The sequence below is a fragment of the Phoca vitulina genome, unplaced genomic scaffold (genome assembly GCF_004348235.1).
Source record: "Phoca vitulina isolate PV1807 unplaced genomic scaffold, GSC_HSeal_1.0 scaffold36, whole genome shotgun sequence".
Taxonomy (NCBI): Eukaryota; Metazoa; Chordata; class Mammalia; order Carnivora; family Phocidae; genus Phoca; species Phoca vitulina.
Genome location: NW_022589739.1, coordinates 626502 through 652211, shown reverse-complemented (window position 1 = coordinate 652211; position 25710 = coordinate 626502). Strand labels below are relative to the sequence as shown.

Below are 25710 nucleotides of genomic sequence, written 5' to 3'. Positions count from 1 at the left end.
TGGTTTCCCTCAGTCTCATCATGACAGTTTCACAGGGGCAGCCCCAGGCCCTGAGGCAGCATTGTAATCAGATTGGGGCCCACTGGGTTCGTCCCACGGGGCTCTGAGCACCAGATCTGGGGAAGCCAGCACCAGAGAGGAAAAGCGTGGGGGTCTGGCCTCTCTCTGAACTGGGGAAATGGGTCACAGTCCTGTTCACCTGGTCGATGGTGTTACAGTCAGCTGAAAATCTATTCAGGATGCTTCCAAGGGGCGTGGTCTCAAAAAACCTAAGAGGCAACCAGAACAGTTACTCATCCATTTATTGATTTCCTTCCTGTTTATTGAATGAGGGTAGTTACTTCCTTCATTTTGTTGTCTTTGGGGTCATCTCTGGGTCTGGCTGCCTAGGGGCGGTTGCCTTTGCAAGTCTGTAGATATCTGGCCTGTGTCCCTGAGAATTCCTGCAGCTGCCCAAAGGGCTGCTGGCCCCTCACTAACCTCTCTGGCTCTCTAGCCCATGTATGGCCACCACCACCTTCCTCAGCTGTTTGATCTGCCTGACTCACTCAGCAGCTCACTCCAGGGACATCGAGTCTTCTCCAGGGCGAACAGGGCCCTGGGGATGGGTTGTCAGCTGGCTGACCCTGCAAGGCTGCTCGGGCTGTCATCACTCTGGCTCTGAACCAGAACCGGCCCAACCCTAACCAGAGGGTTTCGGAAGCTCAGACCGGGGACAAACAGAGGGTAAGTAAATGTTGAGGTCATGTCTGTGGGCCACAGAGAGCTCATGAGGCTGAAAAGTAAGAAGTGTAGATGGTGAGGCCTGGCATTGACAAGGGGCCAGACCACCTGTTTGCCCGTCATGCTTTAAAACTGAGTCAGCCAGTCGACTGGGCGGTAACCACCTTAGATCTGTTTCACACCAAGTGGCCTTTGGGATTTTTATCCATCCCCTTCCAGGAGATTAAAACATGTCCCCATGTGCCCAGTGTCAGAACCTGCAGGCTGGCTGAGGGAGGAGGGGCAGAGCGGAGACGGGCAGACGTTACCTGCCTGAGGAAGGGAAACTTACATCTACACAGAGCCTGCGGACACTCACTTTGAAGGGCTGTGTGACAATTAGATGAGCGAACCATATAAAATGCCTAGCACCATGTGTGGCTGAGCAAATGCTGGTTTTCCTCTGCCTTCTGCCCCGAGGAGGGCATTTTTACACACACTGCCTCCTTGAGCCACCGCCCCCCCCCGCCCCTGCCACCTCAGCCTGTGACAGAGGTTGCATATCTCCATTTTACAGATGGCAGAACTGAGGCCCAGAGAACAGCGACTTGCCCACAGCCCCAGCATGGCCGGGGGAGAGGGGTACCTCATGGGAGCCAGGATGATCCGGTTCAGCAGGCTGCGGTGCAACCTTTTGGCCACCTTCAGCCCCGTCCACTCTACCGTGACGGACGTGACAAGGCACAACACGATGCCCAGGCTGCAGAGCACTGTGAATACCATGGCATAGACAGTCTGGTCGAGGGTGCACTCCTGGGCCGGGCAGAGAATGATGCGGGGTCCTGGGGGTGTCCGGGGCTCAGCCCTCTCCCCCTACCCTCCCCCCGGCCCCTGCCTGGGGCGGTCGGCCACACCTGGCTGAGTGAGCAGTTCCTGGCCGCGGGGCTCGGGGTCAGGGCGCTGTCAGTCCACTTGGCCAGCCAGTAGTCAATGGCCACCAAGACCATGTGCTTGAGCAGCTGGGAGAAGACGAGCAGTGACAGGAGCAAGATGCCGGCAGATGACAAATACTTGGCGCAGGCTCGCCACGGGATCTTGGCCCGCTGGTGCAGCACTGAAGACAGGTTGTCCTCCTCCTCGCTCTCAGCGGCCTCCTCTGCAGGCCGCAAGAACCCACCCTGTGGCTTCCCATTCACCCTCCCTCTGAGGGTGAACCGGGGGGCATGTTATCCCCACTTACAGATGGGAAAACCGAGGCACACAGAAGGGAAGGGATTTAATGAAAGTCACACTATCTCAGCACCCCCAGAACCCCGAAACTTTGTCTCCCCATGGTCCGTCAGACCTCAGGCCAGGATCTCACTGTTAGTCCCACAGTCCGTACCTTCCTCCTCTTCCTCATCCTGCAGGAGGCCGTCTCTTGAGGACATGGCCCGGCGCAGGCCCTGAGATGGCTCTGTGGCTTTTCTCTCCATGACAGTCTCCTGAAAGACAGACGGACCCCGGCCACTGTCCTCAGAGTGTGCAGAGGGAAGAAGGGAGGCTGGAGGGCAGCCACCCCTGGCAATGACCGGTGTCAGGTTTCCAGGGTGCCCCCACCTGGGGGAGAGTCCAGATGGACACAAGTTTGTCATGCCAGAATTTACTCCTCCCCATTTATCGGCTAACGATACCCCAAATATTCCTGTGGGAGACCATCTCTCCCCTATTCTTAATCTCTGTGACTCAGGTGGGCTGATCATTCTCCCTGGCTCCGGGGGTGGGCACGAGATCCAGGGCTGGCCAATCTCACATTCCACAGTGATTTATTCAGGGTGGGCACAGGACCAAAGTGGAAAAAGGAGAGTTAGCCTGGGGATTTCTGCTGAACTGTTGTGACAGAGATACTCTCTTGCTGGTAGAGGTGTTGAGCTGGGAGAATGTAAGCTCGAGGCTGCTGATCAAGCTCTCTCCACCACCACAAGAATGAGGCCGGTCTGAGGGGAGCAGAGCCAATGAGGGAGAGAAACAGGTTCCTGATGACAGTGTTTAACTACCTGGATCCAGCTCTACCTGAAGCTGATCATTTTTACTTTCATGAGCCAAAAAGTCCTTACCTCTCCCCTTTTCTGCTTCACCAGTTTGAGTTGATTCTCTGAAGCTTTATAACTAAATGGATTCTGACTATTTCAGGATAAGGGGAAGGTGTCCACCTGAGTCTGCCCTGAGTACCTGGCACAGGTACCGGCCCTCCTCTGGTAGGAGGAAGTTCATGCTCAGCTCCCACATCTGTCCTTTGAGGGGTTTCCTAGGGCAAGGAGGGCAGGAAGGCCTTTGTGTGTTCAGGATTCTAACAGAAACTTCTCCTCAGAGGGTGGCTGCCTGGCCCTTAGGACATACTCACCTTCTCCAGCTCTTGGTCCTGCCGGTTCATGAGGGTCTTCCAGTGCTCAAAGAGCTGGCACTCAGACCTCTGGAAATCCTTGAGCGTACCCTCCCTCTGGATGGTGCCATCCTTCATGGCGATGATCTGGAAAGGCAGAAACAGACCCAGCCCCGGGGCTGAACGGGAAGGGGGTGTGGCGGTCACACCCCCACCTCGGCAAGGGCTCTGAGATGGACTGGCACACATTCTCTTCCCCACCACAACTGGCTGCTGGCCTCCCCCCTGCAGTCCTCACCGACACACTCCCAGGATCTAGAGGTCGGTACTTTTGGGGGGTAATTCTCAGGGGTTGCCCCAGGGTTGCTAAGAGGGTTTGCAGAGCACATTGGTGGATCCTGGCCAAGCGGTCTGATTCCTTGCTAGGATCCCATCAGGGGCAGCTGTTTTCACACACTCAACAGCTAATTGCACGCTACTTCCAACTCCCCTGACCACAGGTCTGGTAGGTTCCACCAGTGGTTAACAAAGTACCTATTGGTCTAAGTGTGTGTGGCGTGGCCATGCCTCTCTGAAATCAATAAAACTGATTTTATTTGAAACACTCAATGTTTCCCACTCATAGACTCTTGTCATTAATTCAGAGACCCTCCCCTGCTCCTTCACCCCCGTCCAGCCCGTGATGGGGTGTAGGGAGGGATGCCTGGGAGTCTTGCTCTCTGACATTCCAAGGAACCAGTCATGCCTTTGTCTGCCCTCTTAGGACTAACGATTGTCCCGAACTGCCCTGCCAAGGTCACCATGGAAACTCAGTCGCAGACCTTCTGCCCCTGTTATAAGTTTCTTTAAAAAATATGGATTTTTTTCTTTTTTCATAGTAGAAGGAGGATTTTACCACATGTAGAAGGAAGACTTAGGCCCATTTAGCACAGGCCTGAAGCTCAATTTTCAGGGACAAATTTATATAGGAGTCTGGCAAGGCCCAGATTCTAAAAGTCACATGATTTCCATCTTAAAGATTAAATGCTTTCCAATTAATTGAAAAGTAGCTGTTGTCTACATATTGAGGAGTACAGAAATCTGGTTAATGTGGGGTTTCACAAAATTGCATTCTATTGATAATATTGAAGTTTCCATTACTACTTGTATTGTTTGTTGCCATGTTTTCCAGCTGATCTTGACTTAAATGCATCGGACCCTCGGTGGGTTAGAGGGTGGGAAGATGGCTCTCCCATCCAAATAGGCAGCCCCAAGGCCAGGGGGATGAGTCATCAAACTGGGCCATAAACAGAAGGTAGGAATTGAGTGTCTGCTTCTTTCCGGGACTTCTTGGTGCCAGGCTTGCGTGTACGCACAGGGGCCCCAGGTGAGGATGGGAACGTGTGCAGCTATTGTGATCCCGGACCCCTGGCCTGTGCAGGATCCGCCTGAGCTACCCCGCATGCATGAAGCCTGTCAGTGTGGATCTCTTCTGCCCTCGGCAATTGCTCCTGAGACACCGACTCCTTCGCCTCTCCCACCTCTCCTGCTGCCTCTCCCACTCAGCCCTCCAAAGCTTCACCTCCTGTGGCCCTCACCCAATCTGCATGTGGCAAGTACTGGAGCTTGTGGGTCACTAGGACCACTGTCCTCTTGTCATCCTGGAGCAGCTCAAGGATCCCGGCCTGCATCAGGTGGTCACTCAGATGGACATCCAGAGCTGAGAAGGGGTCATCCTGGGCAGAGGAGAGAAGGTGGGGGCAAGGGTGGGGGGAGGGGGTAACAGTGAGAATAAAAACCATCAGAGTTATACCAGCTCTGGTCCAGGGACTGACACTAGTTAGCTGTATGGCCTTGGACAATGTATTTAACCTCTCTGGGCTTTAGACGCCTCATCTTAAAATGCAGCTGTTATCAGTGATTGCTCTCAAACAGATTTAATCACAGGCACTTCCTGACTCCTGAACCTTCAATAGCTCCCCATTGCCTATGAAGTCCGAATTCCTTAGCATGGTAAGCTAGGCCCTCCATTACCTGCCCAGTCTGTCTGGTCTCACTTCTCTTTCCTGTCCAAGCTCCCTGTAACTCCAGGTTTCTAGAGAACTTGCCACTCCAAGGTTTTTACCTATGCTTTTCCCTCTGCCCAAAGTGCCATTTTGCCTTTTGTCTGCCTGGTGAACATCTACTCATCCTTCAGTGCTCTATGTGTCCTCTCTTGACTTCCATGCCTAGCCTTCCCTCCTCTCAATTCCAGTTGTGATGGTTATTTGTCCACTCCTGTGAGATTCCCAGGAACTGACACCCCTTGTGCCCATGCCAGGTAGAGTAGGAGCTTAATACAACTTTGCTGAAATAAACGAAAATAACCACTTTACTTCTAACAAGGTCGTTTAAAGCTCATACGAGACCATGAATAAGCTAATACTTTGTAAAGTGCTATGTCAGATGGTAACAAAGACTATGAACCTTTACATTTTGAAGTGTGTTTAGTGGGGAGCATTTATGTGTATTGGGCACCGGGGGATGGGGGAAGAATATAACCAGGTTCAGAGACCTGAGGTTCCTTCTTCTGACTTCCTACCCAAATGGCCTTCCTCTTTCCTTCGGTTTAACTGACACACTTTTCAAGGTCCTCCTCCAGGAAGCTCTCCCTGATTATTCTAGCTCTCCCCATTGTCTCCTTGGGCAAGGCTCCTCATAGACCGTGCCACACAGTTTGGCTTTCAACTGGGCTGTGGCTCTGTCTCTCTAGCTAGACTCTACATCTCTGAGGCCGAAGATTGGCTTTCAGAATTCTTCAGTGTCAACCAAAGCACCTAACACAGAACTTGGCATGAACTATGGCAGGGAGAGCTAATAATGTGATCTCATGTTTGACTGCTAAAGGTTATCTGGAGTGCTGTGTTGAGAAGGATTCTGAAGCCAAGTTAATTTTCCCACAGAAACTTAATGTGGGGTTTCACAGAATTGCTTTCATTGATAATGCTGAATTTTCTATTACTACTGCTGTGATCAATTAGCAATGTCTGCTCTGGGCATGGGATGGGCGGTGGCAGCAGACATTCCACGAATTATAGTGGGGCTAAGTGTTGATAGTTTGGGGCTGTCCAGTAGGGAGGCGGCCTGTAACTCCTACGCATCTCCCCTTATGGCTACTGCAGAGTTCTGTGTGAAGTCCACAGTGGGTCATTTGCACTATCCTTGCCTCAGTTTCCCCACCAATGATTAGGTAATATCTCTGGCAGGAGAGGTTTACTCCCTGAGAGGGAGGTTGGGGTGTGTGTGTGTGTGTGTGTGTGTGTGTGTGTGTACAGGCAGTGAGTCAGGGAGGGCCTCAAGGGGGACACCAGCTAATGCACTCACCAAGAAGACAACGTTGGTGTGCTGGTACAAGGCTCGGGCCACACTGATTCGCTGGCGTTGACCACCAGATAGATTGATGCCCTGTGACCAAAGGAGAGGAAAGGTCATGCTCTCAGAGCCCCTCAGCAAGGACTGTCCTGGCCCTTACTTGACTGTGAGCTCTCTGAGATGGAGCCCTGGCTCTATCCACCTCTTTGCCCCCTCCTCATCTTGAAGAGAGGAGGAACTTGTACACGTTTACCAAATGCATTCAGAAGTGGGGAGCAGGATCCCCACGTCTTTGAAGATTCATCATGTAGGTGCTAGGGACCATCTGACTGGTGACAACTAAGACACAGAAAGTAGGGATTTAAATCATACATGAGGAGGACAGTCGTGGGAGCATCCTATTTGCCTAAGCTTATGGAGGAGGGGCCCCACCTGGCCAGGGTACCTGAAGGAGATAACCCCGGGCCTACCGCAGTATCACGTGGGCCCTTAGTATATATGTGGAGCATGAATGAAGGAGATGCCAAGTCATCTCCAGCCCAGCAAGGGGCGAGTTGCAAACCTGTCGAGGATAGCCAGCCGCCCAGGGCTCGAGATCATTTTGACTTCACTGCAGGATGCTCTTCCACCTTTACCCTCTCTTATTTTCCAGTCATCTGCTCTCCCTGAGAATGATCTCCGGGCATGCTGGGGGTCAGGGGAGATTGAGGGCCCCCGCTTTGAAAAAACCCCATAGAGGCTGCTACTAACCCGTTCCCCAATCTGAGTCTGGTCTCCATGGGGCAGGATGTCGATGTCCGGCTGCAGGGAGCAGGCTTCGATGACCATTTTGTACCTGGAGTGGTGGGGCGGGGGTGGGGGTGGGAGGGGCAGACACAGCTGATCAGCCTGGCCAGAGTCGGGCCTGAGCACATGCAGAGGGTCATTAGCTTCTGGGCAGCTGTGCTCAGGGGGAGCAATGGCTTTAATGGCCTTCTGCCTGGCTGCAGGCAAACACCGCGTGAGCTTCAAAAGAGCTGAGGGCAGCACCTCACAGAGTCTTGGGGCCAGTTAAATATTTGAAGGATGAAATTGGATAGTAGCAAATATGCCATGTAAGTGACAAAAGGGAGCCCCAGGCCCCCGTGCAGTGGGAGAAACTGTGGCCAGAGCCCACCCTGGGGGCACTGCCAGGGAAAATCACTGCTGGTTGGCTTCAGCAGTAATGATGATGGCTGATCAAATATTTGCCCAGCCTGCTCCTCTCATACTTCCCCGACCAGCTCTTAGCTTGGGCAGGTGCCAGCCAGCATGCATGGAGGCATCAGAGGGTCTTGGTGACAAGTCATTGGGTGTCAGGCAGCCTTGGATTTGAGACTCATTTCTCTCACTTATTGGCTGGGTGGCCTTGGGCAAGTTACCTAACCTTTCTGAGCCTTGGTTTCCTCCTTTGTAGGATGGGGCTAATAATAGTAGCTGCCTCCTGGGGTGGTTGTGAGCATTAGAGGAAACCACGCATATAGAGCGGGACGCTGCACTTGGCACCTCGGAGCTCCATTGATGGTAGCGATTATTATTATCATTGGAGGGAAAATAGCGCATGAGCTGCAGAGCTGGGTGTAGGGAATAATGGGGAGCTGGGTCAGCCTTCCCCTTAGCCTCAGGAGAAGGCACCAAGGCTTCCACCCAATGACCCCCACCCTTTCTGCCCTCATACCCACAGGAGCTGGACTGCCTCAATGCCCAGGCACACCTGGATCATTTCCAGATGTGCCATATGGAACAGGCTGGAATCCAGATAAGCATCCTGGAGAGCAGAATGGCTGGGTGTGGGGTGATCGATGGAGGGGCAGGGCAGCCGGCTGGGGCTCAGGTACTGGGGAGGGCTGGCTAATGCTGCCCTTGACCAGTTTCTCCCCTCCCCCAGGCTGTCTTCCTCTGAGAGGCTTTTACCGTTGTTTGTTGAAGGGACTCTCAAAGGTGATGTTCTCCTCCACGGTGGCATTCAGCAGCCATGGTTTCTGAGAAGCATAGGCCACGGGGCCTCTCTTCCTGGAATGAAGCAGGTGGGAGTAGGGGCGCCCTTCTCAGGGGCAGTTGTCAAGCAGAGGGTTTAGACCGGGGAGGTGCACTTGACAGAAATCTGCTTTCTGTGGCCCCTGGTGGCCTAGGGCCGGCTTGGTGCCCAGGTCTTCAACCCTGCCCTGCCCTGCAACCGACCTGTCCCACCCCTGTCATCTGTTCTTCCTGAATCTGTACCCAGAACTGGAAGGAGCCCAAAATGTGACCAAACCAAGTAAACCCTCAACCCCTAATTTCCTGCTTCCCTGAGTGGCCCTCAAACCACTTGCTTTTGATATTAACAGGTAATTCTCCAAGTGGAACTTCTTTAAAATAAGCAGAGCCAAGGAAACCACATTTAGTGTGGTAAGGTTTTCGAAGACCAAAAACAAGGCGGCGGGGCGGGGAGCAGAAAAAAACGATCTGGTGTGAAGGGAGCAGTTTGGTGCTCAGAAGCAGTGGAGGCCTCTGAACCATCTGATGGAGTACAGAAGCCCCCTGGGCCTCTTCCCTGCCACTGGGCTGGGCGATGGGGGGGGCTGCCTTCGAGAGTTCCGTGGCTCCCTGGGGCCTGAGAGCCCCTCTGAGGAAGCCTGCCCATAGGGCAGGTGATCCCGGGCACGGTACCTGACGTCCGAGTCGGCCACCGGCTCCCGCTCTGAGCTGCAGCAGGAAGAGAAGACACAACTTCAGGGCTCCCATGCATGCCCCACCTTCTCCACAGACATCTGGGCTCCCTCAAACCTGGCATGAGGGTGCCTTCAGAGTCCCTGGGACCAAGGATGCAGCCACCACGTTGCATGGAGGGGTGAGGAGTGGGGCTTGGCCATCCTGGGGGAGCCTCTGCTGCCCGACCCTGTGTAGCATCCCCAGTATGTGTGGGGTGCGTGAGGAGGGCCCCAGGGCCCCAGCTGAGAGGGAGAATGGGGGAAAGGCACCAATGGTGTAAGCTTGTGTGTGTGTGGGGGTGGAATCCCGTGTCAGAGGAGTATGAAGGCCAGTATGTGGCTCCTTCCAGGCTCCAGCCTCTGCATCGGGGCTCAAATGCACAGACTCGTCTCAGACAGACGTGGCTGCCAAAACAGCTGGGCCACGGAGGGCTGTCTGGAAGGAGCCAGGCCAGGCCCGCAGCTTGTGTGTGGGAACCTTCGGCCCGTGGAGCTCTCGTGGTGGCAGCCAGAGGGCCGAGAAGCCTCGTGCGGCCCTGTCAGCGGCCGGTGGTGGAATCTGGGGGATCTGCGGGGAGGGGCACGGTCAGCGGCAGTGTCCCCGTGCCCTGGGCTGCCTGCAACGGATCTAGTGTCAGCTCTTCTGTCCCGCCGTTGTCATCCACAGGTCAGACTGGTCACATACCGTCAGCTTGGCCTTTTGGCTCAAGAACCACGGTTACTGTGGCTAGAGAGGCTGGGCCTGTCATCACACCCCGGCACTTGGGGACAAGGTGGGAGAAAGGGCAGAGGAAACATGGGGAAGTGAAACACTCTGGGGTCAGAGCCAAGGCCAGGAACTTGAGTGTAATTACAGAGTTGAGTCAATGTTCCCCGGTCCTGGGTTCATGCCCCCGCCAGGGTGTCCCACATGTTCTTGGGAGGTGTGAGGTTGGGGAGGGTCGTGAGGGTCTCAGAGCCTCATTAATCGACTTCACCTGGACTTTTTCAGACCTGTACACTAAACATAAAGCAGTAAGACCGCATTTTCTGTCTGGCCTGGGGGATATCTACCTCCTCTCTCACAGCCGTGTTTCTCAACTTTTTTTTTTTCAGGAGCATTCCGTAGGGTCTTTTTAGACACACTTCTCCCCCCCCGCCCGAATTGTCTTTTCCCTGCCACATCTGTTTTCCAGTTAAATGGTTTTTACTTGAGTCCCAAGGTTGTGCAAGCATCACCTCCCCAAAATAAACCCTGTACCCGTTAGCAGTGACTCCCTTTCTCCCTTCCCACCAGCCTGTGGCAAGCAGGAAGCTACTTTCTGACTATCTACCATGACATTTTAATTAATTAGTTAATTTAAAAAATTTTTATTTTAAGTAGGCTCCACACCCACCATGGGGCTTGAACTCACGACCCCGAGGTCAAGAGTTTCATGTTCCACCGACGGAGCCAGCCAGGTGCCCCATTCACCATGAAATTTTTAAACCACAGATCTATTATATATCTGTTTATATACTATGCCCTTTGAAGGGCCACAGACTGGCATGTCTAAGATTTTTTTTTTTCTCTCCAAGAACCAGATTGCCCTTGTTGAGAAAGCATGCCTTATTATAAGGCCCGGTCCCTCTGACATGATGTAGGCTGCATACCCTGCAATCCAGACTCAGTACCCCACCCCCCTCCAAGCCCTCCCAGCCCCCCAGCTTCTTCCCTTTGTTGGGACCCACTTCTAACCCGGTTCCGAGCTGTACCTGGGGTCTTCTCCGGTCTCATCAGGAAGGCTGCTGGGGCACAAATGAGAAAAACCAACACCAGTTACTTCTCATTCCACTGCCTTTCTCTCTATCACAAAGGTCTTTGGAGAGCAGCCATCCCCACCACCCCCACCCCTTCCCCCCTGCCCAGTGTCCCCAAGTGGCTTCCTTGGGGCACAAACTGCTCTCCTCAATCTCTGTCCCTCCCACAGCACCCAGATGAGCACCGTCCCAATAGCAAGGACTAAATCTGTGCTCCTGGCACAGCTCAGGGCAGCAGTGAGGGTGGCTGGGCATCACGATGCTTGGTTTTCCAGTTGGGAAAATGAAAGCTCAGAGAGGAAAAGTAACTTTGCCAAGGTCACAATCAATTTATACAGTGCTTTCAAACTGTAGATTGGGACCCAATAATGGCGTGTGAAGTAAGTGAACTGCAACAGCACTAAAAAAAAAAAAAAAAAAGTGTGCACGGCATGTGGTTAAGATGTGTATTTTTTGGCGAATTTTTTTCTCTTCTCTATCAATGCATGAACGAAGTGGACTGTGATGTAAAATGCATTTCATTTCACACTGTGGATTATAGTAAAAAAAATTTGAAAACACTGAGTGAGGTGACCTGAATTTTGGTGCCAACTCTGCCAGTGCTCTTTCTCCTCCCCCAGACCACCTCTCAACCTTCCAGAAGTAGCCCTCTGCCAATGAAATGGGTGCTTCTGATATGCACACTTGGGGAAAAACAATTGGCTCTGTTTTCATACAGATCTTACTTTAATTATACTAAAACCGGCTAACATTTATATTGAGCTTTTGTAAGCACTGTGATAAGCACCGTAATAGTATCACTTTTTTAAAGCTTTAAATGAAGAAGGTTGATTTTGACTGTCTCCACTTTACAGACAAAGAAAGTGAGGGTCAGAGAGGCTAAGTAACTTGCCCAAAGCCACACAGCCAGCAAGTAGCAGAGGAAACAGATCTACCTGACTCTAAAGCTTCATGCTCTTAATGACCATGCTACATTACTTCACTGTGATTTGTCAGGAACACTGGGATGGACAAAACCAGGGACAGAAAGGAGCCTGATGAATTCCGTTCCGTCCCTCCTGAGGAGCAGAGCTGAGAGGAGATCCTGATGGATGTGTAGTCCCACGTCCCCTCAGATTCTGTTCTTCAATCTTTGGGTTCTCCTCTCATTCTCTCAACCCCACCTAACCTTGTGTTCCCCAAGCACCAGATTGCTGTAATTTCTGGGCACCTGATAATGTGAGACAGGTGAAAAACCAAAGCTTACAAATTCCAACTGTGGCCACGGCCCAGATAAGCTTGTCTCTGGAATCTTCTTGCCTTGCCTGCTTCCAGAGTTGCAAAGGCTGTTATTTATCTGGAGGAAAGTGCATCTGCGGCCTCCTGAGGACCCCAGCACACAGTGAGCACTCTCGGCCTTAACTCAGTTTGCATCGTTGTCTGGGCTGCTCAATTAGCCTGTATAATGGACTACCTTACTCTTTAATCAGCTCCTGGGTAAGTCTTTTATCCCCAATGGGATTTTAAGGCAGGAAGAGCAACTTTTCCAGCCCCAACCTTGCTTAGCACATGACAGACCTGTAATAAAGGGAGGTTACTGACTGACATCTTAGTCATTTGGGAAGAAGGGAGGGAGGGAGACTGGCACTCAGTGAGAGCCATCTTCATGCCAGGCACAGTGTGAAGTTGTTGGTATGAACCACGTCATCCACAGGACAACACTATAAAGAGGTGTTAGTATCCCCATTTTATAGATGGGGAAACTGAGGCTTGGAGTTTGCATGACATGCCCCATGTTACAGTTAGGATGAAGGGAAGCTGGGGTATGAATCCAGGTACATCTTCACCTTTTCCTAGTATAGCCCCAGCCTCCCTAGAATGAGCCTCCCCAAGGCTTTGTGTGTAGATGTTTCCATCTGAAAAGTACAAAATGGTACATGTGGCACGGACTTTCTCTCATTGATCACTGGAGTCTTAAATGTGTTGGGACCATTCCATCCCTCCTCTGTCTGTACCTTTGGGACCAAGCACTGAGCTGAAGGACAATTCCTCCGCAGTTCTCCAACCCCATGTCCTTCCCTCCAACCAGCTAGTTGCTGGGCACGCGTGTGCGCACCAAGCAGAGTCAAGGCACAGAGCCCGCCTCACAGGGCTCGCCGCCTAGTAGAGCAAATCAGACAGGTACAGGAGTCAGAAAGTTATGAGGGCCAAAACAAAGTAGGAGTAAGAAAATATTATAGAAATTTCGGAGGAAAGGACCAACACTTTGCAAATGCATAGAGAGAAGACTGGAAACTTCTAGGTGATGGGATATTAGGTGGTTTTTACCTTCTTTATACTTGTGTATCTTTTCTAATTTAATGGACGTTCTTCTAGAATCAGAGAACAATGTAAATTTCAAAAATAGTCTGGGGGAGAAGAAATCTGAGAGAGTGCGGAAAGGCTCCAATAAGTCAGAGCTGAGATGAACTCTGAAGGGGGGAGGACCGAGTGCAGACAGAGGGAGGGAATTCTAGGTTGGAGGAAGAGGCAGTGCAGGAGGGCAGGCAGCGCCGAGAACTGGAAAGAATGTGGCATCTGAAGTGCGTCTCTGAGGAGCTTCTCTATTTGCTGGTTGTGAAATCCTCGGCAAGTCCCTTCCCTTAGGGGAGCCTCTGTTTCCTTCTGTATAAAATTGGGGTCATGGCCCAAACCTCAGCAACACTGGGAGAATATATTATAAACACAGCTCATAGCTAATTGGAGGCAAGGCATGGGGTTGCAGAACTGGGGATCACCCTTCAGCTCCATGCTTGGTCCCAAAGATGCACACAGAGGAGGAATCTAATGGGCCCGCCACTCATTTAAGAGCCCAGCTGGGGCACCTGGGTGGCTCAGTCGGTTAAGCGGTTGCCTTCGGCTCGGGTCATGATCCCAGGGTCCTGGGATCAAGCCCCACGTCGGGCTCCCTGCTCGGTGGGGAGTCTGCTTCTCCCTCTCCCTCTGCCTGCTTCTCTGCCTACTTGTGCTCTCTCTCTATCTCTCTGTCAAATAAGTGAATAAAATCTTTAAAAAAAAAAAAAAAGAGCCCAGCAATCAATAAACAGGGAAGAGGTGGAAACAGGTTAGAAGAGGAAGTTAGAACTTTTGGGTCCCCATGGTCCCTTCATCCTGCCCCTGATAGGCCCGTAGCTCCTGTTACCTTTTACCCACAGAGCCCTTTCCAATTAATGTCATTGGGTCCTAACACCAAGTCTCTGAGAGAGGAAAGGGTTTTTCTCATTGTCCCAATGAGGACACTGAAACTCAGAGAGGTAAAATAACCTGCCCAAGGTCAACAGCAAGCGAGGGGCAGACTTAGGACAACCAAAGACCATCGGGTTCCAAGCCTGCCTCATCACCTCCATGCAGTGGCCCTTATCTTGTCTGCTTACCACCTCACCACACCTGCCTCCTCCAGGAAACCTGGGGTCACCTGAGCCCTTTACCCTTACTCCCCAAAGCTTCCAGGAACTGCAAGGGCAGATTGGACGGCAGGGCAGTCATGAAAGGCGGCTGTTTCTCACCTCCTGGGGCATCAAGGGTCTTGGGAGGCAGCCTTCACACCAACCCCCACAAGGCAACAGCATTCTGAGGCCAGCCCAGGGCAAGCAGGCCCCAGGCCGCCTGAGTGGGCACAGACAGAAATAATAAACAGTTCCTGTGTGGACGCCTCAGCGGGTGGTGGGAGCAGGGGCAGCAGGGAGCTCCAGGGAGCCTGATTTATAGTTCCTCATCAGGAAATGGAACGTTCCTCCCCACCCCAGCGCTTTCCTCAGGGCCCTACTTCCTGCCGCCTCCCTGGGGACATTTAAAATCATTCTACTGCGGTCAGTAATGGCCCTATTCCCTATTTCTAGGGAAAGAATTTCACTGGAGTATATCTGCTAATATTAACTTTTCATCAAAGTGTTTTCTTCTTAGATGTTAAGGAGAGAGTTTGCAGATTCCCAGGTTGATAGTGCACTGAAGCAGAGAGCCAGGCACCCGCAGCCACCTATTAGTAAAGTGGATGTTTGGGAGCCACGCGGTTCTCTCTGAGACCCGGGGCTGGCGGCCGACGTGCCGGAGCTGCCCAGGGCCGCTGCGGTGAATCTCCAGCCCGGAATGCAGGCCCTCACCTGATGGACCCTCCGGGCCCACCCTGGGGCTCTGCCTGCATGCCTCCATCCACCTAGGACTTGTGAGCTCCCTGGGGTAGGTCTTCTCCTTCGTCGTCTGCACAGAGAAGTTCACAAAATACACTTCCTGTGCTGGGCACTTGGGGTACAACGTGGACTAATCCTTCGGTCCTGTCCTCAAGGAGCCCCGTGTCATGGGAGGACACATCAGCAGATAATCATAACACAGTGGGACGCACGCATGAATAGGACTCCCACTTCCCAAAAGCTGGTGGGGAATTGTGTGGTGGAATTCTGGGTTAGGAGAACAGCGTGTGCAAAGGCACGCTGGCGGAGAGAGATGTAAAGACACGTTTATGATGGCAGTCTCTTGAGGGTTATAAATTTTTCCTGGTTTGCTCATTTAGCAAAGGCTCTGTGGATACAGAGAGACAAATAAGATATGGTCTCTGTGCGCAGGGAACTGACTACCATCTCTCCTGGGAGACAGGCTGGAGTGCATTCAAGAGCCACAGGGGAATTCTGTACCTGCCATAAAAGTCCATTGTCAAAGAATAATATTTATGATAATATTTATAGTGTACTTGCTACATGCTAGGTTAAGCCTCACATCAACCCCATGGGACTAAGAGAAGACGGGTACAGAAAGGTCACGGCATTTCCCAAAGCGCAGAGCTCAGACCTGAACCCAGGCAGCCTGCCTCCAGAGATTTTGCTCCTTATTTCTGCTCAGCCATACTCGTCATTTGTTCTTGGAAAGAATAAACGAACGGCTGTGCAGACCAACCCATGTCCCCAGAGCACTGGCCGTTCTGCGCCCCCTCATCCCCCAGCTCCCTGCCCTCTGCCTCCTGGAGCTCTTCCTGGCTGCCCGGTCACCTTGGCGGCGGCGTGGACGAAAACATCGGGGCAGCCTGGCATCGCCCCTGCCTCTGGCGCAGACAGGCAGACCTGCAGGAGGGGCTGCCAGGTCAAATGCCATTTTGCTCCTGGCTCACTTTGCAAGTGCCTCCTCCCCCCGCAGACCTGGGCCCAGTGTCTGAGGCACGGAGCTTGCAGGCAAGGGAGGAGGCCCTCCATACACAGCCCCCACACTTCACTCACTCATTGTCCACTACAGGTGGGCCGGACAGAGCTCGTACGTGTCCATGGTTTTGAGAGGCAAACAGCAGATGAAGGCTTCGGAGCCACGTCTGTCCAGACTCCTCCCAGCCAGTGTATGCTGTAATGAGCTCCCAACTGGTCTCCCTTTCGGCAGCCCCTCCCCCCTTCCTTTATCACCAGCATGATTCCTCTACAGCCTTCAGGCTAAATCTTATTTCCCCAGGGCCTAGTATATGGGGGTGTCTGAGCCGAGCCCAGCCCCCCTCCTGCTGTCCGCCGCTGCATCCCACACCTCCAGTGCTCCAGGTACCAGAATCATGTTCTTTCACATCAGCACGCCTTTGCCCATGCCGATACCCCTGCCTGGAACACCTTTCTCTCCTACCCTTGCCTTTTTCATCAGATGAAACCCCGCTCATCCTTCAAGGCTCAAATACCACATCCACTTGAGCCTTCTCTCCTCGGCCACAGAGGTCCTTGTTGTTCCTCTGTGCTCGATTATGGTACTGATCTCCTTCCCCCCCCCAAAAAAGCAGGGGCTGTGTCTTAATCATCTTTGCATTGCTATCGCTGTGCCTAGAGTCTGGCACACAGTAGGTGCTCAATAAACAGGGGGTGAGTGAATACATCAAGGTAGAGAGACTGGAGTCTGAGTTGCATGGCGGACAAAGTCTTGCAACCTCCTAGAGTTGGCTGCAGGCTGCCGGGATGTGCCTAGCTGTGCTTGGGAGGGAAGCTGCACCATGGAGGAGGGGGAAATGGATGCTGGAGAAGCGAGAACCTTCTCATCACCAACCCCCACCCCACACTCAAACGGAGCTGGGAACTTGGGCCCCGCGGCCTGCTGAGAGTGAGCGTCATGAGGACAGAGTTGTGAGCACCTGGTTGGTGGCTCTGCTGACGAGGTAGGGAGGTGCCCTGGCCACCAGGGCTGCTGGCTTTGGGACTGTCAGGTTAACGATTTCTTCACACTGCTCTTGAGCTCCTTCTCTCTCAGCACTCAGCGGAAAGCCCATGCCCTGGAGCACCTAGGGACAAATCCCACTTCCGCCATTTGAGAGCTGGGTGGCCTCGGGTCACTTGCTTCGCCTCAGCTTCCTTATTGTGAAGTGGGATGAAGGATGTCTACCTCACAGAGTTTGGGGCAGACTGACTGCGACTAAGTAAATAAAGTGCCGTGCCCAGTGCCTGGCACGTGAGTGCTGCTCAATGCTGGCTTCCCTAGAGAGGCCCCTCGTATCCCCCAGGCTGGGCCAGAGCCTTCCAAAGAGAGACGCGACAGCAGTCAGGAGCCTGAGGTTTGGCAAAGCTTGGAGAAGAGGCGGGGGCCAGGGCAGGGCTGAACCCCTGCCAAGCACGCCTGCTGCCTGTGCGGAGGACAGAGAGGGCCTGATGCTGGGGTGAGGGCACCTGAGGTTGGCGGCTGGGGGAGGGGATAAACGAAGTGGGGCCGAGAGACCAGGCCCAGAGGGGGTTTGACTCATGCTGAGTGGGACACAGACCCAAGAATCCAGGGGCGGCCCCAATCTCTGGGCCCCGTAATCCCATCTTCCATTCACAGATACACACTGTCAGCCAATGGGCAAGGACTCCTCCCTTCAGAGCCCTAAGGGGCAGTTGGTACAAAGACCTCCCCAGTCAGGCCGTGTTGAGAAATCCCCCAAATAAGATGGGGAATGGAGGCAGAGGCCCTTCTGTCCCTGATGGAATTCAGACTCCAGAGACTGAAGTCGCAGGAAACCCAAAGCATTTGTCTGCCAGCCCACAGCCCCACAGAGGAGGGAACCTTGCCATCTGTTGGATGCACCATTCAGGGACATTTTGGAAAAGCAGGGAATGGAGGTCCCTACAGGTATTCAGACACTGGGCCCAAGGTCTTTCTCTCTGCTCAGTTCTGCTCTCAGGTTTATGAAAAACCTGACCTCTTGAATGAAAATCTCCCCCTAGAAATGATTGTAAGGAAGCTGCTTGTCCTCTGCTGGATTGGCTGCAAACTTTATTCCTGAATGGGCTCTACAAACCTGTCAGGTCCCCCTTGCCCTGGGCTGTGGGTGTGGGGGCAGAGGGCCCCAGCTAGGCCCCACCCAGGCTTCTGTATACCTTTCCCACCCTCTTCACTTCTCAGCTCTTCTTTGCTTTTAAAAAAAGCTTCTCTTTTATATGTATCTTTTATCAACTAGTTTCAAGTGGTTTTTTTTTTTTGGAAGTACGTGTATAAATAATATATAAATATAAATAATAGATTCATGATTGACTCAACCTGGGGTTCTGGCTCTTTCATTAAGATAGTGATCTTTGTCCAGAAACCCACGTCTGTCTGGATTATCTCTGGCTCCTCAAACACCCACTGAGCGGTCTGTGTTGGTTTTGCTGATGACCAAGCCGGAAACCAATGTTTGTGCCGTAGTCCCCCACACAGGAAGGCAGTGTAGCTGAGCGCGCATGAAATTTGGAGTCAAATGGAATTGAGTTCGAGTTCCAGCTCAGCCACTTATTAGCTGAGTGAATTTGGGCAAAGAGTTTAACCCTCATGGATAAAACAAGAACTGTTGACAGTCCTTACCTTGCTGGTTGTCATAAGGATCAAATGAAATAATGCATGCAGAGGACTTAGCAAAGTACTGGGCACATAGTAAGGGCTTAGTAAGTACTAATGATGATGGTGAGAATAACAATGAACAGCATTAGTTGAGTACCCAATAAGTGCATGATGCACCCTCCCTTGAGGATAGTTGAAAGAAAGGCTGCCCAGCTGCCCACCGTCTGCTCTCCCCACTAACTTGGCCCTGAGGATGCATTTAGTACCTGTTCCAGAAGACGGCCCCTGAGATCTTCTGCATCTCCCCTAGGGTGGCTAGGAGGAGCGAGGACTTGCCACAGCCCACCTGCCCCACGATCATGGTCAGCTGGCCTGCAGGGAGGGCGGGCAGCAGATGGGACTGGGGCAGGAGGGAGTCTGAACGACTACCACCCAGAAAGACAGACAGACAGATACACCCGAACCTGGGACCCCCATTTGCTTTCCTCCTACCTAGAATCCCCCTTTGAGCCTTTCTTTCTGGAACCCCTCCCAGGTCCTTCCTCCACCAGTGGTCCCCTGCTCCTTCCTAAGCACTCGCTGCTCTCCTTGCTAGGGCTCCCCAGGGGGAGCCCAGCTCCTCCTTGTCCCAACAGAGGCCACTCTGGCTCCCATCTCCATCCCACCTACATGCTTTGCTCATGCTACTGCCTCTGCCAGGATGCCCACCGTGCCTCATGGCCTGAGGGATCCTGCTCATTCTCAGAAACCCCACCTCTTCCACAGCGCCTTCCCTGGCTACTCAGGACTGCTCTTCTTGTTGTGAAGCACCCGCATGTCTGCAACAGATGCTTGGTCCTGCTGTCTTGTCCTGTCCTTGCTGATGCACTCCCACCTGCACATGGACTCCCAGAGGACGCAGCCCACCCCTCTGCAGCGTTCATACCCCAGAGTACCCACCAGGAGTGAGCACTGAGCTGGTACTCAGTACATGCCGATTTTTCTTTTTCTCCCCCTGTCATTCAGTGGACATGGGGAGGGGCCACTTCAGCTATGACTCTGAGGGGGCACCCCCAGACCATGCTGGAGAGGTGAGCTGGGCCGTACCTCGGGGGATGCGGATGGTGATGTTGGACAGTGTGGGGATTCCATCAGGCGTCCACGTGAAGAAGCCTCCAATGATCTTTATTGGTGGTACCCCACCGCCCGGAAGAGAACAGAAAGGCAGCTGGGTTCTCGTGTGAAAGGTCTCTTGCCTCCCCTCCCCCACAAAAGCCAAAAAACACTGATTTCAGGCCCTGGATCACTTCTAGGGCAGGGGAGAGGGGGGATGGCCTTCTCATGCTGACTCCTGCCCGAAGCACCCTCTCCAAGAGGACAATCACACGTTCCCCCATTCAATGGAGAAGGAAGACTTGTCCCTGGTTTCGGGACTGCAATGAACCCTCCCAGCAGGCAGGGTGACCTCCACGGCAGAGGACTCAGCACATAGATCTCTGATGCTGAGCTCCCTCCTGGAATGGTGCTGGGGGGCCAGGTATTGGGGTGTAAGGTCCAGGACTCACCTGGACACACCAGTTGTCAGCATCCCCGTCTACACTGGGGGCCAGCCTCTGCAGGGGGGCCGTGAAGCCCTGACAGTCCTCCCGGGCTGGATGCTTGCGGTTCACAACCTTAAGGGGCTGGGAATGGTCAGGAGGAGGTAAGGGTCCATAGGGGTGGGAGCTGTGCAGGGAAGGGAGTTCCCCCTTCCAATGAGGAAAGGTGGAAGCAGGACACGCCAGGGCACAAGCTACAGGCACTACAGAAAAACACTGAGAGTGGTGGGGGGATGGCAGGCACTCACCACTGTCTGGTACTTGCTGGTTTGGCCCTGGGGCGCAGGCTCGCGGGGAGCACACTGCTCCTCGCGGATCTCGGCACTGGAAAGGAACTCGCTCAGCTTTTGTACACTGCAGAGGAAGCACAGAGACACCCCTCACCCTTGCCACGGGCAGAGGGGAGGGGAGAGGGAGGAGGGCGCAGCCTGAGAGAGCAGCTCTGAGAAGGTTCCGGGTCCTGCGGTGCTGTCCCCGCAAAGCCCACACTGGAGGGGGCCAGACCAGCGGGCATCCGGGGTGGGCAGTCGGTGTTACCTGGATTTGTTAGGGTTGACCAGTCAGCGGGCCTGGGTTAGGGTCTGGGTTAGGGTGAGATTGGTTAGTTTCAGGGTAGGTTAAATGTTAAAGCTGGGTCATTGGTGTTGGACTTTATCAGTTACTTTTGGAGTTAAGGTTGGTCAGTGTTAAGGTTAGTTAGGATTGGGATTGGTTATTAACAATAGCTAGTATTTATTGAGCACATACTATAGGCCAGACACTGCGTTAAATGCTTTATAAGCATATAATTAAATCCCGCTGGGAAAGGTGTCATTATTCCCAACTCAAGGAGGAGAAGGCCTCAGATAGTCTGGTGAGAGTGAGATTAGGAGTTTCTGCATATGGAAATGCTTCTGGGTCAGCACAAGGGATTTCCAACAGGGGTGGCATCCTCGAACCCGGGGTTTCTATACAGAATCACAGAGCTGGGCTGGGGTGGGGGTGGGCGAGGAGGGGTGATCATTAGAAGTCACAATGCCATGGCCAATGAAACTGAATCAGCACAGCCAAGCCTGGACATGGGAGCTAATCTTTTCCCAGCCCTGGTTTAACTGCCCCCTAGTTATATCCTCCTTTGACCACAATTCTGCTGAGTTATGCCCCCTTCTAGCCTTGAACCCTGGTCAGAGCTTCCTCGAGTAAGTTGCTCCTTCCATCAGCGACTTGGTTCCAACAGCTATTTCACCTTGCCAGCTTGCCTAGGACCTGCTAGGGTCCCACGCGTCAGGGGATGTCACTTTCCTCAAGGTTGAAGGGGCTCAGGAACAGAGCACATCTGTTACCGGCTGGTCCCACTGGCAATGGGAGGCGGCATAGCTGGCTCTCCCCAGAGGCATGCCAAGCCCTAGCCTTCAAGGAACTCTTCAATGCATCTTTTTAAAGAACTGTGGCCATCACAGAAGCCGGATGGGAGCCCTGGGCTGGTGGGGGCCTGGGCCTTTCTGGAGGGGCACACCTTGGGGCCCCACTGCTGGGCTCCCACACAGCTTGGGTCAAGGGTTAGAGGTTCCAGGAGATCTTCACACTCCAGGTATGGAATTCCTCAGCCAAAACCTCAGCCCTCTACCCTCAGGTTTTCATTCCCGAGAGGGTGACGCCTCTGGGCGAGTGGCCGCAGGGCTCTAGAGCCCAGCAGTAGGGGCCTCCCAGAGCTGCAAGCTAACGGGGGACAGGACATGCAGGCACTTAGGGGAAAGCTGCTTTACTGACCAGGGTTGGGAAGGCTCTGGGACCCGTGGAAAGAAGAGGGGATGTTCAGCCTGAGGAAGACAAAGATTCAGTGGATACCTTCTGAAATCCGAGGGGCTGCCATGCGGGAAGGCACAGCGCTCATTCTGGGGGCTCTGGAGGGTAGAACCACTGCTGATGGGTAGAATTTATGAGGAGATACCAATTCTGGCTCAACATTGCTTTTTATCCTTTTTTTTTTTTTTTTAATAGAGTTGTCTTGCGGGTGCCATTGAGTTCCCTCTCCTTGGAGGTACGTAAGCCAGTTGCCTAATTCCTTCTCAGGGATGGCGTGGAGGGGAGCTGCACATGGCTAAGTCCCTCTGGCCAACTCTGACCACCTTCAGGGAGGCCCAGGTCAGCGGGGAAGCATGTCTTGGACCAAACAGCTGTAGTTGCCATGGTCACTGGCGCAAGCCCTGGGGCCACCACCTGAGCGCCTGTCCAGTGTCCTTGCGGACTCTCCTCTCACCTGACAAGAGCTTTGACTGTGGACCGGACCACGCTGGACAGCAGGAACAGTGGTGTGACCAGGATGTGGAACAGCGAAAGGGAGGCAAAGGCCACCGAGGGTGAGAAGTCGGCCCCTTTGAAGAAGCTGACGTGGCCCACGAAGGTCTGTGGACGGAGGCACACGGGACGTGTGTGACTCAGAGCCTGGGCCTCCCCCACACAGGCAGCGCTCAGCCCTTAGGCTGGAACGGGGGACCCAAGGAGAACTTTCAGTTCGAGACCCCTTCATCATCTTCAGTCACCTCCTGGAAACGTCTCCAGCAAGTTTAGGACTTCAAGCTGGAGGGCCAGAGCTGCTGCCCCCTGTTCTGCCCCCTCCTTGCCAGGAATGACCAGAGAGGAGCCCTCGGGGTAGGTCAGCTCTGTCCCCTCAGACAGTAGTCCTCAGTCGGGGAAAATGTCCACTCGATCATTCCCAAACCACCCCCTCTCTGTGCCCGCCCCCGGCTACCTGGCCGGCTCAGCAGCCTCTGTTACCCAGAGTTCCCCAAGGAGCCAGGTCAGACCCAGCTCAATAAATCACGTCAAAAGTGAATTCCCAAGGGTGCCTGACAGGCTGTGAACTTGCCACAGCTCAGGGACACCGGCCCCGGTGGGGGGAGATGGCGGGGGGGAGCAAATGCATCTTTTTAAAGAACTGTGGCCATCACAGAAGCCGGATGGGAGCCCTGGGCTGGTGGGGGCCTGGGCCTTTCTGGAGGGGCACACCTTGGGGCCCCACTGCTGGGCTCGCACACAGCTTGGGTCAAAATCGCTTTAGAAAACCTCCATTGTAATATTTAATGACACAGAGACTTGTTTGCGCCATGTTCTTAAATTTCAAAAAACAGGTTACAAAACTGCATGTATGGCACAATCCTATTTTTGTAAAAATGTCATATTATGTGCCTTAAAAAGGGACTGGAAAGAAACACATTAAAGATGTTGCCAGTGGGATTATGGGTGATTTAAATTCTTTTTGTCCTTTCCTTTCTGAATTTCCCAACGTTTCTGCAATAAACACGTCTTACTTTTATAATTTAAGAGTTTGATAGCTCTTTTGAAAAGACAGTGAGATCTCTTTAAAGCCTAAGCTGCTGGTCGGTCCGGGCCCAGAGGCAGGGGCCCCTGTCCCCTGCCTGTCTGCGGGGAGGGACCTGCTCCGCATACAGACTTTCAATCTATTGCCCTATTTTCAGTCCCACTGCCAAGCACACCATCCAAAGTCCTTGTGCAGAAAGGCCAAACCCTGGGTGGCCTCTCGCTACAGATACGCTCTGCCACCCACTCCAGCCGGATATGGAGAAGGGATCCACTTACGATGAGGACAGCTGCGATGGGGATGGCCGTGTTCATGAAAACTGTGGAGGAAGCACAAGGGAAGGTTAGTGGGAGAGATGAGATCGCTAAAAATGAAGCTGCCCAGGGTGGCCCAGAGGGAGTGCGGCCCAGGGGGTCCTTTCTGCAGCCAGCAGGGCAGAGCTGGGCAGGGGAGGGGCAGAACTCCAGCCCTGCGGTCCCTCCAGCTCTTTACCCTGCTTCCCTCAGGACTCTTGTCCCCTGTGTCTGAGACCCCGCCTTTAGACAGAAGCTTCAGTGCTTCTATTCTGCTCCCGGGGGCCAGTGTGAAGGAAGCCCTGTGCAAAGTGGTGAGAGAAGGATCAGAGAGTTGACTGTCTCTGGGCAACTGCGAGGTCAGCAGCATGTGTTTCTGGGGGCACTAGGTTGCTACCCCTTCCTCTGCCTTTGGTCCCTGTATCCCCTCAAGCCAGGTTCTCTCTGAGGCTTAGAGGATTGCTAACCTCTCAAGGCTCTTGGGAAGGATTTCAAACTCACTCACACTGAGGTATTAGTAACTAAGGACAGCTTAAAAGAGGGTCTCCCTTGGCTCTAAGGCTTAGCGTCCATGCCCAGGTGGGCAGTTGGTTTGCTGTGGCCCTTGGACCCTTCATAGGGATTCCAGAGAGCAAAGAGAGCCGGACTTCAAGTCAGAGAAGGGTGGAGACCCTGACCTCAGGCAGGTCACTTACCTCTCCTGCGCTTCGGTTTCTTCACCTGATTTTTGTAAACTTGAACTTACTTGTTCACATACTCTGGCTTCTTCCAAGGTAAGAGGGGATAATAATGTATGGAATAGGCTCTGCGAGCCCGGGATGCTGCCTGAATATCACACCTCACAGGCTACTAGCTTAGCTCTGCTCCGCAGGTCACGCTCCTCTGGCCCAAGGTGTGAGATGCCGGAGACAGCCCTGACCCCAGACCTAAATTTCCAGAGAGCAGCCCTCCTGGAGTAAGAGATGATTATCCTAGCTGCCATCTTCCCATGTCCTCCTCCTTCCTTCCAGGATCCTCTTCCAGACCAGCCTAGAAAGGAGTCTGGTTGTATAATTAGCCAAATTAAAGCAGAAGAAGCCAGGAGCCAGGAGCCAGACGCCAAGGGATCAGCCTGTGCACATGGCCCTTATCTAATGAATGGTGAAGTCTCTAGAGCCACTGAAGCATTGCAGATGGCCAACACCATTCCAAGAAGCTGACTGTCCACTTATTCCAAGAATCCCGTACCAGCTAGTACATACACAGCGCATTCTGGAGGTGTGGGACCCCAAGTGAGTGCAAGAGCATGGCCTCTGGCCATAGGGGGTCCTTGTCTGAGGAAGGGGACAGAACTATGCTCTCAGGAAGCCCCTGTTATGATGGGGAGACAGGCAACATGCTCTAGGGGGTTCCCCAGCAGACAGGAAAGATATTGGGCCGATTTTTTGGGGGGGAATTCCTAATCTGATGAGGGAAACAGCCCCAGCCATTGGGGATTTCCCAATCTCATGGAGGAGATCTAGCTGGCGCTCTTGTGGGTACTGCTAATCTCTCTGACCACAAGGCTTTTTATCGACACCAATATAATACCTGACCTTTAACTGCCCTTCCTGAAGAAGGCGCTATGGTCTCCAGGTACCCTCCGCAATGCTGCAGCGCTCCCTCAGTCTCTGGCAGGGGGCAGTACAAACATTATCGGGTTTCCGACAGTGTAAGGGACCCAGCTCAGGGATGTAGGACATAGCACAGCCATCGGGCTAGGGAGAGGGAGGGACAGGAGGACACCAGCAGGCCTGGACCTGTGACCATCACCAACCATACGGCTCTAAACATTGGGGTAACCATGCTCATCCCCTCCAGGGCCAGTAATTCCCGAAAGCTCCTTTCAGGCAGGGACCTCCGTCTTTCTCTCCTGCCT

The 25710-nt window shown here is 53.3% G+C and overlaps 1 protein-coding gene across 9 annotated transcripts in view; it reads right to left on the bottom strand.

Annotated features, from left to right (window-relative positions):
* The window catches only part of ABCC8 (ATP binding cassette subfamily C member 8), a 74010-nt gene that overhangs the window by 11414 nt on the left and 36886 nt on the right, over positions 1 to 25710 (bottom strand). For 5 of the 9 annotated variants that reach the window (XM_032427076.1, XM_032427078.1, XM_032427081.1 and 2 more), the window contains 17 exons: positions 23799 to 23839; positions 22459 to 22604; positions 20468 to 20573; positions 20187 to 20303; positions 19729 to 19804; positions 18909 to 19014; positions 10837 to 10869; positions 9062 to 9097; positions 8327 to 8425; positions 7145 to 7229; positions 6407 to 6487; positions 4642 to 4779; positions 3086 to 3211; positions 2087 to 2186; positions 1617 to 1858; positions 1349 to 1515; positions 200 to 269 (listed from right to left, as the gene is read on the bottom strand). In XM_032427076.1, coding sequence (XP_032282967.1) covers positions 200 to 269; positions 1349 to 1515; positions 1617 to 1858; positions 2087 to 2186; positions 3086 to 3211; positions 4642 to 4779; positions 6407 to 6487; positions 7145 to 7229; positions 8327 to 8425; positions 9062 to 9097; positions 10837 to 10869; positions 18909 to 19014; positions 19729 to 19804; positions 20187 to 20303; positions 20468 to 20573; positions 22459 to 22604; positions 23799 to 23839 — 1769 coding nt within the window. The remainder of the gene's footprint in view (positions 1 to 199; positions 270 to 1348; positions 1516 to 1616; positions 1859 to 2086; positions 2187 to 3085; positions 3212 to 4641; positions 4780 to 6406; positions 6488 to 7144; positions 7230 to 8326; positions 8426 to 9061; positions 9098 to 10836; positions 10870 to 18908; positions 19015 to 19728; positions 19805 to 20186; positions 20304 to 20467; positions 20574 to 22458; positions 22605 to 23798; positions 23840 to 25710) is intronic. The other 4 variants (XM_032427077.1, XM_032427079.1, XM_032427080.1 and 1 more) reach the window with 3 other exon arrangements.